The sequence below is a fragment of the Argentina silus genome (assembly GCF_951799395.1).
Source record: "Argentina silus genome assembly, chromosome: 3".
NCBI lineage: Eukaryota > Metazoa > Chordata > Actinopteri > Argentiniformes > Argentinidae > Argentina > Argentina silus.
The window spans coordinates 13,696,743-13,714,384 of record NC_139657.1 but is presented as its reverse complement, the minus strand read 5'-3'; the positions used below and the strand labels follow the sequence as shown (position 1 = coordinate 13,714,384).

Below are 17,642 nucleotides of genomic sequence, written 5' to 3'. Positions count from 1 at the left end.
ACACACACACACACACAATCTTAAAGACACTTGGCTCTCAGAATTTGGCTCCTGGAGGCCCACTGACATTAGTGACTCTAGCCCCACCTGTGATTAGGATTATATTTATATTTACATTTGGATGCTGTGTGTATTCTACGATTGCACACACAACATCCAAATATAAATATAATCCTAGTCACAGCTAAACTAGCTATATCCTTAGTCGCCCACTAGGAGGAGTACGCTCCACAAGGACTATCATTTCCGCATGTAAATATGTCAGATGGAAACACTGTAGTCAGGATATTTTCACATAGGCCTACCGGTTGTTGCACCTGCTCTCCTAAATTGTGTATTCGAAATCGAAACATCGGTATAGGCTACCGGTAGATCGGTATTGTAGGTCTATTTAAAGTCAACGTCTCAGAGTGAAGTCAATACTGTTTATGGAGGCTTGTCCTACAACAACAACCTCATAGAGGGTATGTTTCAGTTTGACGTCCTCACCTCCGTTCGGCAACATTGTTGATAACCAGGATGGACATTAAAGACAAGACTGTTGAGATATTGAAGCAGTATGAAATCGGGAGCAGATTCTCATATCTGCCCGCCCTGCCCAAAGCGTCAGTGTTGATACCGCTGTTCGTCAGGGACGGAGAGCTGCATGTGTTGATGACTCTACGGTCTTCAGAGGTCAGCATAACTCCTACTCTCTCCCACTCACACTCTACCTACACAACTTCTGACTATTTTGCCATTCATTTTCTGTTCAACATTCTACATTGTGTTTAAACACTGAAACCATGGGGTGACAGATCCAAAGCATGACAGCAGGTGTCTCATTGTCTTCAGATACATGTTATGACTCAGTTCCCCCTTGCCTGTTGCTCCATCTCCCTCTCATCACCCTCTCTCTCTCTTTCTGTTGGTTATGCAGCTGAGAAGCAACGCTGGTGAGGTGTGTTTCCCAGGTGGTAAGAGGGATCCTAAGGACAGGGATGATGTAGACACTGCCCTGAGAGAGGCAGAAGAGGAGATAGGTCTTCCCCCTGACCAGGTGGAAGTGGTCTGCAGACTCTGCCCGGTCATGAACAAGGTATACGTTTTGTTGTTTACTGTACATGTTTTCTTAGGTTGTTTCTGAACCAATATTTCACTCATCGTTTTGTCCTGCTCTCCCTCTCTATAGACTGGTCTACTGGTGACCCCAGTGGTGGGGTTTATTGAGGATTCGTTCTGTGCTTGTCCTAACCCAGCTGAGGTCAGTGCTGTGTTCACCGTTCCACTGGAATTCTTTACTCGAAAGGCTGACCACACTGCCTATACCCAAATGGTCGGCCAGCTCCACAGTTTCCTCTTCCTCGACCCTGAATCAGGCAGCCACTATCAGATATGGGGACTGACTGCAATATTGGCTATACTGGTCTCTGTCCTGGCACTCAGGAAAAAGCCAGAGTTTGACATCGGTTTTGACTCTGATGACCCCGTATCTTTCTTCCAACACAACCTGAATAGGAGGATCAGTAGTAAACTGTGACTAATATCCTGTGAAAAATCTATGCTTGATTGTAAAGAGATCAAATATAAGGGCTTCTGTGGTGTATGAACAACATCCTGTGATGTGTATGTTTAGATTTGATTGTGAAAAGATAGTTATATGATCTTGCAAATCTAAGGCATTCAGTGGTGTACACATTCTGTGATATGTGTACACCACACTACATTTGTGATCTACACAAATCTAATTAAACAAAAATATAGTATGTAGTTTAATATATATTTTGTGATGTATAAAAACATATGATAAACTCAGGAATTTTTTCTACACTTGCTGTAGGTCAGTGTTTTCAGAGTCTGATGAAATGCATCCATCATCAACCCAGAAAGAGAAAACACATCAATGAAAGACCTTAAAATCTTTATTAATATTTAATGTAGCAGCAGGATTACAGAAATATAATCACAAGATTATACAAATGTTCAGACAAAAGGCAAAATACATGTTATTAATATTTCAAATGTATGACAACACTGGGGGTAGGCTAACCAGTGCCTTACGTAAGGTCAGGTACTAAAGCTCTACATAGAACAGTTTTAACAGACTGGACGGGGGGAAAAGTGAAATAGAAAGAGAAGGTGAAAATGGCAGGCAAACTGACTAATTACACACAAAACACAGCCCACAATATTGGCAATAGGACTCTTTTATTGTCATTCTCCTTTTGATCTCAAGTCAAGGTTTCCATAGCAACGACAGTAACGTTGACAGACAAGCACACACAAACAATCATGAGACCTCTCCTCAATGCTCGAATAATCTTCACTCTCTTTTCCCTTTTACCTCACAATGATGAATCTCTACAGGCATAACATAAGGATAGAAACAGAATACAACAAACAGGTTTACTGTCAAGTGAACAGTTAAAGCTTAACAGCAGTTCTAGGGGAAAACTAACGTTTTGCAATATTAATTCAATCACTGAAAAGAGAAAGTTAAAACAACTATAAAACACAAAGCATTGCTTTAAGTGGCCACTTTTAGTTTAAAATGAAAATCTGATTACTAGCAACACTGAAGGTTGATCAGTCTGGGTTCCTCTAGAGAAGCAGAAAGAGACAGACACAACAGACAAACAGCAATGACACAAAGGGAATCTGGTAAACGGAGCACATGAACGGATCAAGGCACACACAGTTCTGTTGAGAGCATCACAACAACTGATATTGAAGATACCCCTGCAGTATGTTTCACATTTAAATACACATGGAAATTCATATTTACATGATTTAATGACATAACCATTTGTGTGCTATTTTGCCATCTTTAAATTTGACAATGGGTTTTAAAAAAAAACAATAGAGCAATCAAATTGTAAGCCAAACATGAAATCAGACTTTAGAGCCACAACAAAACAAAACATTTCACAAATGTACAATACTGCACAACATTTTTAACCATAAAATGTATTCATAATTGGTCTGGTGTCAGATGTAGAACATTGATGTTTCCCACACCATTAGGTAAATTGACATGCATGATACTGAAATCAGAGGTTGGCTTTCTACATTTCTATGGCTTTGAGTCATTACTATTTCACAATATCATGTGCCCTTGAATATCCTCTGTGGAAATGGAATGGAACACTTAGACATAATCTATTGTATTAGGCCAAAATGAAGGGCTTGAATTCAATTCTTGCTAGTCATACACAAAAAGTATGTGCTGCCATCTTGGACAATGCATGTGAATCAACCATAAAATGATGCATGGTAGGGTGTCCATTTTCATACATTCCATTTCTGTAATTAACCAAGAGATTATAGGAACTGATGGCCCATGTTGCACACAAGACATTGGTGTGGTCACACTGAACTCAAACCTAACTGTACACTTGATTCAAGTTCAATGCATCTTAGCAACAATGATATTCTGTGCTATATGTATGTAAACCAAATATTTAGTCTTATAAAAATACCATATGTGATCTGACTCAAGGGTACCCTCAAGGGCATTTCAAAATGGACCAGTCCTACGTTTGCAGAATAGAATGATGTAAATCTGAACATGTAAACAAATACAGATGAGCATGTATAGATCATAACAGTATTTCTCATCACATTGACTAATGATAATGTCATATCAACTACCGTTTATTAGATATGGAAAGCACAGTAGTATTACCTTACATCTAAAACAGAGTAGGTTAACATGTTACAAATGTAAAATGCATTTCAATTTGGATGGAAACAGAACTAAAGCGCTACCAATGTTATTGGTACCTTAAAAATGTAAAACAATTGTGTAGTCACATAAAAACACCATGTTAAAATCCATGAAAGAGCTGCATGATTTAAATGAGTAAAAAAAGGTAAAAATGAGTAAACAATAAAGGGTTATTTGAACAGCAAATATGAAGAGATCTTCAAAACAGGAGCAGAAATTCTGTATGCCTGGCTGCACTCAACTTCAACCCCTTAACCACAGCATTCTCCAGAAACACAGTTCAGACTTTACGAAAAGATTAATATCTGTACTATTGATATGAGTATAAATTGTTAGTATAAATATCACATTAGAAGTGTCCATCACTCCTGCCCTTAGCACCATAGATAACATCAAAATGGCTGCCTCTATGTAACAGAGATTTCATTTCGCAGTGAGTCCCCGTTGACGATGCAAGGGAAAGGTTCTGAGTGTCTATTTCACATGGCTCTGCCCCGCACTGTGGCGACAACTAAAACGACACCAAACACAAGACAAGGTAAAACACAGTCTCTCAACATACACAGATTGTACAACACAAGGTACAAATAACGATATGGTGTAAATCCTTCATTTTCTCTCTCTCACTCACACACACACACACACACACACACACACACACACACTACGTATAGCATAGATAGTACAAACATTGTGAGTGTGTAGGCAGAGAGATGCAAGCATATGAACTCACAGATACACTAAAATGGACGCCCTATAACTGGCAATGGAAAAGGCTGTTTTAAACAGACATTTAATGGACCGCCGCGTATGAATAGGCTCTAGAGGAATTCAACAGTTAACACAGACAATCTTTATAAACATTTCTCCAAAAATATAGTGACGTGGAAAATGTATCAATGCAAGGTCAAAGTGATGTAATCTATATCTTTAAAATGACAACACTTTATAAACGATTTCTAAAAATGGACGTCATCAAGTACGAATCCACTGTATCAATAGAGAGCAGCGGACAGATATAAGGACTTCTCTGGTTACACAAAACAGTTTATAAAGTGCTTAACATATACTGTTTATAAAACCCCACAACAACACTTCACTTTCCCCAGCAGAAAGTATCCTTCTCTTCTAAACGTTTTCAATTCTACACAATAACAGAAACACAACATAAACGCTGCATAAACGTTACAATGGAGAAAGCCTTTGTGTATCCAATGGTAATAACAACTCACATGGGAACACTGGGGAAGTGCTATAGTGAGAGGTCACAGGTCACAACACTCACTCACGTGATATGTCGACTGAAGCACTGACTACTGTATGGCCCAACTGAAGCTATGCCATCATAAAACACAGACAGGCTAAGGTACCTATCCTAGGCTTTTTTCTATTCTCCCTTTTTCTAACTCTCTCCCCCTCTCAATCTCATCTCTGTCCCTGCCTTTATCTCTACAGTACTTTTCTATATCCCTCTCCTCCACTTATTCAGTCTCTCGTCCTCTCTCTCTCCTTCTGTCACCACTTCTCTGGAGTCAGTCTTGAGAAACACTGCATACATGAATACAAATGGATACGGGAGTTACTTAAGTCCTCAATTAATCCATCAAAAGAGCATGGATGCATGTCTGTGTATGTATGAATGCATGTACAAATACCCATTAAAATATGAAGTAAGGGTACAAGGGACATGGGATACATTTCTTTACACGTCTGACTTCATACTCTTAGAGGGTTTGTAGCATGGGCAGAGGTTACTATAAGCCCTATCTATGTGTCTATGGGTCTTAGGGGGTTAGTCGGTGGGCACATATCCCTCTCTGCTCCGCCAGTGTGTCTGAGGTCCTCGTCATCACTGCTCCTGCAGCCTCTCCAGAAGGTCCTCAATCTTCTCCATGTTCTGGGAGGCTAACATGGATGTCTGCATTGCAGTCTGCATGTTGGTCTGCATGGTGTTTTGTAAGCTGGTTTGCATTGGGGTCTGTAGGTTTGTCTGCATTGGGGTTGGCAGGCTTGTTTCCACTCTGGCCTGCATGTTGGTCTGCATCGCACTCTGTGCGTTTGTCTGCATTGCTCTCTGTAGGTCGGTCTGCATGTTGTTCTGCATGGTGTTCTGTAGATTGGTCTGCATGGGAGTCCCTGCCTGGGTCATGGGCTGCTCCAGGAGGGACTGGATGTGGCTGGGGTTCTGGGATTGACTCTGGGCTGACAGGGCGGGCCCAGATGAGGTCATCAGCTGGGAGGAATCTGAGGAGGAGGAAGATGACGTCACACACACTGCACACAACAATCAGAGGAACAGAGCAGTAGAAGACATTATGTTACATAGACAGCCTAGTTCTTAATATTAAAACAGGTGTTCCGCAAGGCTCGATTCTAGGTGCACTGCTGTTAACATTTACATATATAATGTTGGTTTGTCCTTGAACAACTGAAAATTACATTTTTATGCTGATGATACTGTTCTCTACTCCCATGCTCCTGTGACTCAGCAGGCCATTCTTGACCTTCAGCGTGGTTTTGTTTGATTCCACAAAAAAATTGCTTCGATCTTAAACTGATGCTGAATGAGGACAAAACTAAGTTTATGTTTTTCTCTAAATCCTGTAATATTCTTTACAGTGATCTACATATGTGTACCCTGAAGGGAGCCCAAAAGTTCCTCACTATAAGTACCTAGGCATTTGGATTTATAATAAACTGTCCTTTAAAACACATTTTCTTGTGAGTTTGAGTTAGACTTTGAGTTAGACATTTTTTTTTTTGTATAGAAGTGAGTCCTCCTTCACCTTTGAGAATAGGAAGAATTGTCCAGGCAACGCTCCTCTCTGTCCTTGACTATGGTGACACAATTTACATGCACACGGCAGCCTCAGTTCTTAAACCACTAGACTAGGTTTATCACTCTGCTCTGCTGTTAATTTCTAGGGATAGTTTCCGCACCCACCATTGTCTTTTGTATCAGTCTATGGGTTGGGATTCTTTGACTTTGAGAAGGGCTTATCATTGGATTTTATTTGTATATAAAGCAGTTATTTTAAAACTTCCATTTTACCTCACATCATTGCTTTTATGGCAACCTAGTGGTGATCAGACACCCTCAGAGCTTATTACTAGCTTGCTACTTTTTAATGTCTCTTGGGTGTCTACAGAATTGGGATAAACTGTATTTAGCTGCTGTACTCCTCAGATATGGAATGATCTTCAGGGTAGACTGAGGTTGGAGCACATCCTCTTGTTTTGATTAATTAATGTGTGTATTTTATTGTGTTGTGTTTTTAAGGTGTTATTTTGTAATCATATTTGTATTGTAAACAGGGCACACCTACAAAAGAGCCCTCAGTCTCTGTGTGTCTCCCTGGATAAATACAGGTTAAATAAAAGAAACAAAACAACTAAAAGTATCTCTTACCATTCTGGATGCCGAACACAAAAAGACTGGGAGGTCCCGACGTGCTGACGTTCCCACTCACCCCCGTCTGGAAAAGCTGCTCAGGGGGCCCCTGACCAGGGTTGGATCCCACCACACCCACACTGCCCTGCATCACAAAGATGGTAGCTGTCGCCACTGTGGCCTGGCCTCCTAGCTCTTGTGTGGCCATGGTGCTCTGCAGGCCAGACAGAGAGGCCTGGGGCAGAAACAGCTCTACCTGCTGGCTGCTGGAGGCACTGCTAGAGCCCACCTGCATGGGCTGCTGCTCATGGAACAGGCCCTGCTGAGGGCGCTCACTGGAGGAGGGGTTGCCCCCTGCGGAGCTCTGCTCCTGAAAGGACATGGGCTCTGCTGGGTCTGGTTGGGGAACCCCAACCCCTACCCCTACCCCCACAACGGCAGGCTGGGAGAACAGGAGAGATGTGGAGTCCTGGGGGTGAGGGGTGCTGCTGCTCTGACTCTGGGTGCTGAAGAGGAGAGTAGGGGGAAGGGCCTGGGGGTTGAGGGATGCGGTGCAGAGGAGAAGGTCAGTCTGCTGGGGCTGAGGATGCTGGCTAGGGGAGAGAGTGTTACCCTGTGTGTGGGTGGGGATAGTCTGGAACAAGGAACTCTGTTGAGTCATTGGAAGCTGCTGCTGCTGCTGCTGTGTTTGCTGTGGAGACTGTTGCTGGTCCATGGGGGTACTCTGCTGCTGCATAGGGGACAGCTGGGTCTGGGGCTGGTTCTGGAACACAGACACTGCCTGGGGCTCACTGGCGGACATATCCATGGAGGATAGGAAAGCTAGCTGCTGCTGTGGCTGGCTGCCTTGTGCTGCGAGGCTGGCGGGCAGTGAGTTAGGGGAGAGGAACAGGGTGGACCCTGTGGACTGTTGCTCCGGATTGAGGCTACCGCTGGTCAGCACGGTTAGCGTGTTCTGGAGCAGGGCAGCTTGAACCTGGACCTGCTGCTGGGGGCTCTGGGTCTCGGACAGGGGCCGGGGGGACTGGAAGAGCTGCTGGGGGGGGGAGGTATGGGAGGGAGGCTGCTGGGGGAAGGTAGTCTGGATGGTAAGCAGCTCTCCCGCCTGCTGCAGGAGGGACACGGGCTGCTGTGGCTGGGGGGCAGAGTGGATCTGGGGCTGGAGCAGCTCCGCCTGAAGCTGATGCTGGATGTTTTCTAGCACCTGCTGTTGCTGCTGCAGTTGTTGTTGCTGTTGTAAGTTGCTCAGTACTTGATTTTGTTGTTGCTGTTGCTGCTGCTGAAGTTGTTGTTGATCCTGTGGCTGTAGTAGGAGTTGTTGTTGGAGCTGTATGTTGTCAAGGACTTGCTGTTGTTGCTGCTGTAGATGTTGCTGTTGTTGTAACTGTTGTTGTTGCTGCTGAATCTGTTGTTGTTGTTGTAGGTTGCCCTGTAGGTTGCCCAGGATTTGCTGTTGTTGCTGTTGCTGCTGTAGTTGTTGTTGATGCTGCTGCTGTAATTGTTGCTGTATCTGATGTTGTTGTTGTTGCTGTATCTGATGTTGTTGCTGTTGCTGTATTTGATGTTGTTGTATCTGATGTTGTTGTTGTATCTGATGTTGTTGCTGCTGTTGTTGTAACTGTAGCTGCTGTTGCGTAGCTAGCGAACTCTCTGCCAGTCGCAGGCTGTTCATGTTCTCCTGCACGTGTTGTTGCAGGGAGTCGGGGCAGGGCGTGGGGCTGTACAACACTGAGTTGAGCTGCTGCTGAGCCACAGCTGCCTCCAGAACCTGCTGGACCAGAGTGCTCCCCCCTGCTTGCAGCTCTCTCACCGCCCTCTCCAGCTGGGCCACACCGTCCTGGGGGAACAGAGGGACCTGGGACTGCTGGAGCTGTGGCTGGACCTGGGAGGGGGTCGACCTCTGGGCCATGCCCACAACAACCACCCCACCGCTGGGGTTGGAGCCCTCCTGAGGGAGATTCTCCTGGGGGTCTCTGAGGAACTGCTGGGGCACTTCAGGGGGTACGGGAGGGATGGTGGTGTCCCCTGACACAGGGAAGGAGGCTGCTGTGGGTGCGATGTCCTGCTTCTGGAGGGTGCTGAGTGGCTCCAGGCTGGGGAAGACAGGGGCCTGGGGGAGACCAACGTCTTCAGGCTGGAGGGGCATGGGGCTGGAGAAGGACTCAACACCAGGGTGGCTGCTGGAACTCGGCTCCAGGGTCTGCTGGACGGAGACCAGAGAATCAGTCTGAGAAAAGAGAATAAATGAGATTAGAACACATTATTAAGAGATGGATTTTCTGGAATCTACTTTTCAATTTGGGAAATGAATGAAGATTCAGGAAACTCTGCCTTGACTGAAATAACTTATACCTTGAAGATGGCTATTAAAGGAGGGTTGCTGGACACTTCCATTGGGGTGACTTCCTGCCGTTTGATCAGCTGACCAGTGGAATCAGATGGGCCAGAAGCCATGGACTTGATCTGGTCCTCAAACAGGCAAGTCTTGACCAGGGAAGCCCCCTCTATCTTCACAGACATGGCCAGGGAGTTTTCACCTGCAGGAGAGAGCCGACAGAGATTAATTATGAGAGGTACACATATATGCATGACCATGAGATCATTCCTAGTTGATGTTTGAGTTCCTCCTATCTCCTTATCCTTCAAAAGACATTAGGTCTAGATTATAGATTTATCAGATTACAATCTAGACGATGACACATTGCATTGAGAGTAGTTCACATACCTGGGTCTGGGTTATATGTGAAGGGCTGTATGTCATGTGATCTCCCAGCGTTGGTCACCACATAGATCCCAACAGACACGGGCGAGGAGATGGACAGGTTCTGGTATGGAGGGACCTTCACTATCACATGGTTCTGGGTGAAAATAACAATGACAGAAGAAATTAGAAGAAGTACAAGTCAGGTCCTCAAAGGAGAGGCTGTGACCTTTGAGAACTGAATAAAGGCAAAGTCTAGCATGAGCTTGGTGAGTTTACCTGGTGAAACAGCTCCATGTCAATCTCTGCCTCAGCCTGCCAGGAGCTGTCATCTGAGGAGGAAACAAAAACATTAATTTAAGAGTACACAAGAACATCAATCTCAATCAAGCGAGAAGACATTCTCGACACCTCAAAGTAAGCAGAAAGGCATGTCATGGTACCTGCTGCGTTCTCCTGGAATACGACTTTGGTTCCTTTGAGGAAGTTCTTCCCTATGATGAATAGTTCCTCTCCTCCTCTCACTGAACAGCTGTGCAGGCTTTTCTTCAGGATCTCTGGCACCCCCGCTGGCTGGGCTGGAGAAGGACAACAGATACACCGGTGTTATTCCCAAACCGTTGTCAGCCCCCTGGCTTCGTCATGTACATCGGAAAGGATCGGATAGGTAAATGCAATATTGTAATAGTGATTATTTGAAGGATCACAATGGTGGTTTTGGTGACCCAGATGTGGTGGTCTAGAGAAAGTGCCAGTTGGGCGACTCACTGCAGAGGATGGGTGAAGAGGTTGTCTGTAGGATGAGGACTGATCCGTCAGGCTGGGGGATGTTTACTCGGAAGGCCAGTCTGGCACGGGTACTCTTCTTCTTGGACCCAGCCACGCCGATACGAGCCTCCACGTCTGCATTACGCAGCTTCAGGATCCCCACACAGTCCACCCTGTGGAGAGAGGAGCAGTTAGTGGCACTGAGCAGAGCGTAGAGCGCGCACACACACGCCGATTATACAGAGTCCAGTACGTACGCGAGTGTCATGTCGTTGCTAGGCTCCAGGGGAACCTCGATGACGGTGGTGCCCTCGATGTCCACCTCCTTGCAGGCTGTGGTGTTGCGTCCCGTCACCTTGCAGGCCTGGTAGAACCCATGAGCCTTCACTCTGCCAGCATCACTGGCCACAAACACCTGCAGCACTGCCGGCTCACTCACACCCTCCAGCTGGGGACAGAGAGGAGAGAGATGGGGGGATTCATCATCAGAGTTCAGAACAGAGAATACAATACAGTACAGGCTAGACAACTTCACTCCTGAGGGCCAGGCCGTTATTTGATCCCTTTCCTTTGTCTCAGAGAAACAGGCATTCTTCACTAAAGCTGTAACATCAGCTTTGTGTTCTCTACTGTGTGTATGTGTCTCTCTCACCTTGATGGTGGGAAAGCCCTGTTGCGTGCGGTCTTTAACAGACCCCCGGCTGCCCTCAGTCAGGTAGCGGGCTCTGTGTTGGGTCTCCGGCTGGACCAGGATCTTCAGCTCCCTCCCCTCACTCTTCTGGGGGTACTGACCCGACAGCAGCCCGCCCTTCAGTAGGCCTCCAGTCTCCTGAGTGCTGCAGAATCAATCACATTTTAATAAAGTGCTAGTTACAAATATGTTACTATGAAAAATGCAACCTAGACCCAAGGAGCACACCTCTTACAAGGGGCAAACTAAAAAGAAAAAATGGATAAGAACCAGGAAATGCTTTAGAAGTTACCAGCCATGTTCATTTCAAATCTTTTTGAGAGCATAAACCAATGGGAGTGCGGTGGAATCAATTCAATTAAATCTAATTGAATTCTATATGTATCCCACAAGGGGAAATTACACGTAATTCAAAGGTAATGTACATTAGCTGAGGAGCACACCCACCTGCCCTTGGGGCTGGCCTTGTCTGAGCCCAGCTGAGAAAGGACAAAGTGAGGTCCCTTGGCGCTGTCTGCATCAAACACATCCATACTGTCCTCTGGGGGAGCCGGCTTGGGCCCAGGCCTCTGGCGAGGGGTGCGTTTGCGGGACTTTCGTGGCAACTCTGTGTTGTCGTTGTATGAGCTTGAGCTGACTAGACTGAAGTTGGAGGCGGAGTCATCTGCCCAAATGCTGCTGCTGTGCTCAGAGTCTGGGCCTGGTGGGCCAGCTGGGGCTGGCTCCTCCTGGCAGGACATGCCACTGTCATCAAACAGGTCCTCTGGAGGGGGGGAGATGCTCAGAACCGGCCTCCGCTTAGAGGGGGTGGGCTGCTGCTGGACTCCTACGTCTCCTGCTCCAGCACTGGTTCCACTGCTGGTGCCAACTCCTGAGGCAGACAGAGCCCCCTCCACACCCTGCATCTCTGGGGCTCCTGGCCCCTCCCCTGAGGGGCCACTGGGGTGGAGGTGGGGTGGCTGGGGCTGATCTGTGACCGAGGTAGAGGGGGTGGTGCAAGGGCCTCCCATGGCCAGAGAGGAGGATGGGGAGGGGGTGGAGGTGGAGGAGCTGGCATCTACAGTGTGTACAAATCATAGCGTTAGCACAGACATCCACCACAGAGCAGGCTAGCAGTCCCATTCAAGCAGCTGAATTTGTGCATGATTTGTCCAGATTTTCCCTCTTCCCAACTCTAAATTCATTTGGGTTATGTGTTTGTTGTGTGTAAGCCCTCACTGGGCATGCGAGAGCTCTCTTATGTTGATCAAATGTTGTGAAGTTAAAGTTGAGAAAGGTAGAATAGGCCCAATATTTCCCATTATGTTATGATTCCTACAAAACATTGCTTTATAAAAATCAAAGTGACAAAACCAACATGCTTTGTTTACAAAAATACTAAAGCAAGCTACAAATTGTTACATACACATTGCCAGAAACAAAAACAACAAAATCTGGTCAGACTTTCTCTTACAGCCAAATCTGCAAACTAATAATGCGGTGCCAAACTAAATCTGCGGGGTACAGTAGTTTGTGCATACAGTACAGTCGTTTGGAGCATGCCAATTGGAGGATTTGGTTGGGACTGAGCGTAGCCATGGAGACAGAATAAACAAGCCTCTGACCTATGGAGCAGTGAACTGCAGACCATTTTATATGCAGACACTCCCTGCCTCAGAGGGAACTTCCTGCAATAAAAACGAGACAGCCAATGAGCAACAAGAGAGCTGATAATTCAAGACTCAACTTCTGTCAATCAGCAAATTGGGTAACTGAAATATTGAAGACGGTAGAACTTTGATAGTTGATCCTTTATGAACCCTTTGCATGTGTCTTTGGTTAACAACATGATGATCTGAAGTTGTGGTGCTTTTGGTTTGCAGTACTTGTGGCCAGCGAGCAATGTCAGTGATGCTAATCTAAGTGTGAAAAGCCACTCTTTCCAGCTTGACTTGCTGACTAGTTAGTTAGCTTACTCTGCATAACAAGCTCTAGGTAGAAGTTGCCCTTAAATACAGATGTTAGATCAGGTTAACTTTTGCATAATCCTAAACCACATTATTTATGCCAATGAAAAATGATAAGTGGCAACTTCTACGACAGTTTGCCCTGCAGAATGGCAGCAGCCATAACATTACTAAGCTTAGTTACCTTCCTGTGAAACAGGAAGTGGCCTACTCTCACATGATGGCTTCAAACAGTTTGAAAACCTCAGGCATTTCATATACTGTACAACAGATGTGCTCATTCAGATGATAATTGCTTTGTTAATAATAGATGTGCTCACCTCATCTTTTAACCCCCAAAAACTGACAATGACAATGTTTGTAGTCAGTAGTCACAGACTTTGTGTGGTTTAGTCTATATCTGGGTAAGAGAGATCAAAATAAAGCTAAATAAAGTAAAACATTAAAGACCCCAGAGACAGTTTGCAGGTCAACAATGTTCTATATTATATCAATAAAATCACATATAGGGCTTAGCTATGCTCCCTTGTGTCTTTTCAAACAGAAAAATGTTGACTGTATCTCTCGTTCTCTTTCTCACTGTCCTGCCTACAGTACTCAAGGCTACACCTGGCCTACGGAGGAATGTCCCAGGCAATGGAGCTGTAATCAACACTACTGGTGCCCACGTTTCTCAGAGGTGCTCAGCGGGCACTGGTGTGGTGGAGGAAGTAGTATGATGTTGCCTTGCCCTGGAAACACTGATCTACGGTTATGTTTGCTTTTTCTTCTGTAATGATTGAGCTGCACACACACGTCTTATGACCTTGCCTTTAGACACTGATCTAAGGTCAGATTTTGCCGTTCCCTATTAATGGTTTCAGACAGGATATTGGAAGAGTAAGCTGATCCTGGATTAGGACGGTGAGGTGGAGCGGTAAAGGCTTACCAGAGGCCAGGGCTGCAGAGAGAGGTGGTCCCACCTCTCCCCCACTCTTCTGGCTCATGGTGGGTGTGTCTGGCTGGGAGGAGGAGGGCTGCAGTTGGAGCTCTTTGGGGAGGAGGTCATACACCGACTCTGCAGAGGCAGAGTAGAGAGAAGAAGAGGACATTAAGAGTTTGGTTCATCAGTGGCCCAACTACAAGCCCAATGTGTACGTGATGCGTGCGCAAATATAAGATCATGCTCAGTTGGTTTTATTCATTGAGTTTCATCTCTAACAGTGACTGAATAAATAGAGAAGCATGAAGCCCAAGGGCCTGGGTAAAGACACGCTGTAGAACCTTGGGGGAGATAAACCCTTGATGGATCAAGTGGAGTAGGAGCCCCTGAAGCCTCACTAGAACCAACCAGCACCATTAGATTACCACTGATGTCAGATAAATAGAGCGATTGCGTAGTCTGGTTGCTAGGTAACATGGCCCATCGACACCCTGACACAAATAGGCTATTTAAGCTGTGGATGTGCAGCATCCAGCATATGTAGCAGTCATCTGATATGGCTGTGACTTAGCATCAGCAGCAGAGTGAGACTGAGAGACACATGATCTCTGCTTCTCTGTGACGTCCACAGGGCTGCTCGAGAGAGAGAGACAGACCACACAAGTCATTACAGCCCACACAAAGACCTGCACTATGGACACAGTCAGTAGAACAAGCACTGCAGGAGAGGGCAGTGTGTACGCGCGTGTGTGTGTGTTGGGGAGTGGGGGGCCTTTGGTAAAAATGTCGGACTTCACTCAATATCTAAGGACATGATAGATCTCAATCAGGTTTACCAAACGATCGAACACATGGTCTTCTTTGGAAGAGAAACTGGTCATCCCACCTCTATGTCTCATGTGTTAATGTTCAATGTTCTAACAGTTAATGAGTGAGAGAGAAAGAGGCTCTTTGTGAATGGTGATGTGTAAAGGAAGACGACCCAACATGACCTCAGACGAGCGTGAGTCATACAAACCACTGCCAGGTTGGTCACACAGGGCCGAGCACAATAAGCTTCTCAACTCGGCCTACACGTTTTCACTTTCTTTTACTCTGACTTTCACTCTGTTGTTACTCACTCAATCACTCGTCTGTACCAGAGTGTTCGAGGTACACTCTCTCATAGGGCCTCTCAGCTGAGCTGGAGTCATTTGACTACATGGAAATGAGCCACACTATTTTTGCATTAAGTTTAGGGAATGTCATCAAGCAGGAAAAAATAATATTTGTGATTTTGCTAGGCTAGGCCTTGGTTAGTCTGCAAACTAAACTTAGCTTACATCTGCCTACTTCTCTGAACAATGTGATTAACTCACCACATAGGTATGCTATGTAGCCTAGGCCTACGTATTGCTCGCATTACAAATGCCTTGAAGTTCTGCCCAGTCAACAGTCTGATTTTTATTCCTTGCAGCTGGCGTTTACTTTGATGGGATGACACATAAATATGTTTTTGTTACAACTGCCCAAAATCCGAAGACAAGAATCCACTGTTCCCCTGCAGGATAATGCCCAATAGCCTCTATCAACTCACATGTCAATCAAATGTTCAGGGTAAAGACCACTCTCTACAGACTGCCCTCACACCGCAAAGACAATGCAACACATTCAAACGGCAGATGTTTAAAAAGTACAATAGAAGGGCAGCCGGCTCCAGGTTCTCTTTTCCATCTCTGCATTGAAAGTGTAGCTGCTGAGGTGGTTCAACTATGTTTGACAAGTACCATTGCCTAAGACTGGGAGCGTAACATTATTAAACATTCAGTCTATAGCCTACGCCTTTCCACCCATCAAGATTCAAATGTTCCACTGCGTGTCAAAAGATGAGGCTTAGCCTACTTTCCAACTGCAAACCAACCAAGGCTATGCGATAGGGGGGGAGAATGTTCATGAGAGGTGTTTATTTAGACTGCTCCTCTCCTTACCCAATTACTGAAATATAAATACACACTCATCATAATACAGCAGGACCATATGGCCAGCTCCAGTGAGCATTGAAAGATCACAGAACAATGTTGCCTCATAAGCACAGTTCACACAGTGCCCAGGCAGATGTGAGGACCATAGGTGAGGTGACAGGTAAAATATGAATGGAGCATCTGTAGACCGTGTGGGGGGTGATACGGTTCAGAGAAAACCCCCATAGCAAGGTAAGGTAGCAGCAGCAGAGTTCAGCTCCATGCACCCTTCCTGAATTACAACCACCCATTTTAGAGAGAGCGAGGTCCCTGCAAGTCCACAAGGAAACCTCATCTTGAGGGCTTTCTTGCACCAATGCATAATGCTGAGATCAACAACTACAGGTGCAGCCTACTTCTAAACTCTGGAAGGTACCTTCCATACTAAAAAGGACAAGCCTCAAACATTGAGGGTGTTGAGTGGAGGAGCTGACACTGCTATCAGCACAAGGCAGTCATATCTGGCACCTGCAGGAGCTCTGGAGGGAAACCCCCCCCAAGGCTTTGATCTCTTCCAAACACAGCAGGGGGAGGACTGAATGGACAATGGAGACTGTTCATTGGAGTGTGTTATCACAAGTGCAGCTTTGCATTGGCCATGAGTCAGTAAGCACCCACTGACTCAGCTGACCACGTTATGAGAGAATTGATCTTCAATACTGGATACAATACTGATCCAGTCTGAAATGTGTGTTTGTCTCTTCACATATATTTTTGAAGATAAAACGATTTCTGAGCCTCTTTCCATCAATCCATTTTAATCGCCCAAGATAACATTAGGTAGGGACTTAAAGAGCAATTCAAATCAAACAAAGCGCACACTCACACACACACACACACACACACACACACACACACACACACACACACACACACACACACACACACACACACACACACACACACACAGGAGGACAACAACATAACACGCCTCCTTCTGCTATTTCTGGCCGCTGCTAGGTTACTTTGTCCATGCCATGCATTACCCATAAGCTAGCTTCCAGTAGTAGCTCACAACTAGATTACTGCTAGCTAGCTTTAGCCAACCTGCTTGCAAGCTAACGTCACTAAACATGGTCTAGTCAAAAACAATGCATGTGTCTAAAAATGCAAAACTAACGATGTCATAACCTTTACTAAGTCTTACCTTTAGAGTAAAGGGATTTGGGGGAATTAAGGTCGAGATCCGAGCTTAGGAGGGATATAAAATCAGAGGGCATCGCAGCGCTTCATCGAGGCGAGGGGAAGCGGACACCCTCTACTCTCATCCTCAGTGAGCCAGGCAGGCAGCTACTACTAGCTAATGTTGGCGAGTAAACCGGCAGAATAAGACTGAAACAGCCAATATTATGTCTGGGATAGCGAAAACAGATTAAAAAGCAAAACTTTAACAGACCAAAACAACCCTTTATAACCGCGTTTTACAATTGTTTAGTTATCTTGAAGCCAAGACCCACATTTGCTATGCTAACGTAAGTCACAGACACACTGTGCTCAGCCCCCTGACCGCAACTCCT

The 17,642-nt window shown here is 45.5% G+C and overlaps 2 protein-coding genes across 2 annotated transcripts; one reads left to right on the top strand and one right to left on the bottom strand.

The window, feature by feature from the left end:
• Nucleotides 1–249: 249 nt before the first annotated feature.
• On the top strand, nucleotides 250–1,809 carry nudt7 (nudix (nucleoside diphosphate linked moiety X)-type motif 7). Its single transcript, XM_083666676.1, has 3 exons — nucleotides 250–675; nucleotides 920–1,078; nucleotides 1,172–1,809. Exons 1-3 carry the CDS (start codon nucleotides 520–522, stop codon nucleotides 1,517–1,519), a joined length of 663 nt encoding a protein of 220 aa, XP_083522802.1. The 5' UTR covers nucleotides 250–519; the 3' UTR covers nucleotides 1,520–1,809.
• Nucleotides 1,810–1,926: 117 nt separating this feature from the next.
• On the bottom strand, nucleotides 1,927–17,482 carry nfat5a (nuclear factor of activated T cells 5a). Its single transcript, XM_083666605.1, has 12 exons — nucleotides 17,273–17,482; nucleotides 14,132–14,260; nucleotides 11,705–12,314; nucleotides 11,219–11,402; nucleotides 10,824–11,014; nucleotides 10,567–10,739; nucleotides 10,242–10,376; nucleotides 10,078–10,130; nucleotides 9,823–9,955; nucleotides 9,450–9,634; nucleotides 7,116–9,324; nucleotides 1,927–5,950 (listed from the first exon to the last, which is right to left on the bottom strand). Exons 1-12 carry the CDS (start codon nucleotides 17,343–17,345, stop codon nucleotides 5,556–5,558), a joined length of 4,470 nt encoding a protein of 1,489 aa, XP_083522731.1. The 5' UTR covers nucleotides 17,346–17,482; the 3' UTR covers nucleotides 1,927–5,555.
• Nucleotides 17,483–17,642: the final 160 nt, after the last annotated feature.

What these genes read in the sequence shown, in the direction of transcription:
- nudt7 (XM_083666676.1), top strand. Translation starts at nt 520, where the DNA reads ATGGACATTAAAGACAAGACTGTTGAGATATTGAAGCAGTATGAAATC. An exon ending in TGACTCTACGGTCTTCAGAG is followed by an intron (nt 676 to 919) that starts GTCAGCATAACT and finishes TTGGTTATGCAG; the next exon opens with CTGAGAAGCAACGCTGGTGA. An exon ending in TCTGCCCGGTCATGAACAAG is followed by an intron (nt 1,079 to 1,171) that starts GTATACGTTTTG and finishes CCCTCTCTATAG; the next exon opens with ACTGGTCTACTGGTGACCCC.
- nfat5a (XM_083666605.1), bottom strand. Translation starts at nt 17,345, where the DNA reads ATGCCCTCTGATTTTATATCCCTCCTAAGCTCGGATCTCGACCTTAAT. An exon ending in ATTCCAGGAGAACGCAGCAG is followed by an intron (nt 10,131 to 10,241) that starts GTACCATGACAT and finishes TTTCCTCCTCAG; the next exon opens with ATGACAGCTCCTGGCAGGCT. An exon ending in CACATATAACCCAGACCCAG is followed by an intron (nt 9,635 to 9,822) that starts GTATGTGAACTA and finishes TCTCTCCTGCAG; the next exon opens with GTGAAAACTCCCTGGCCATG.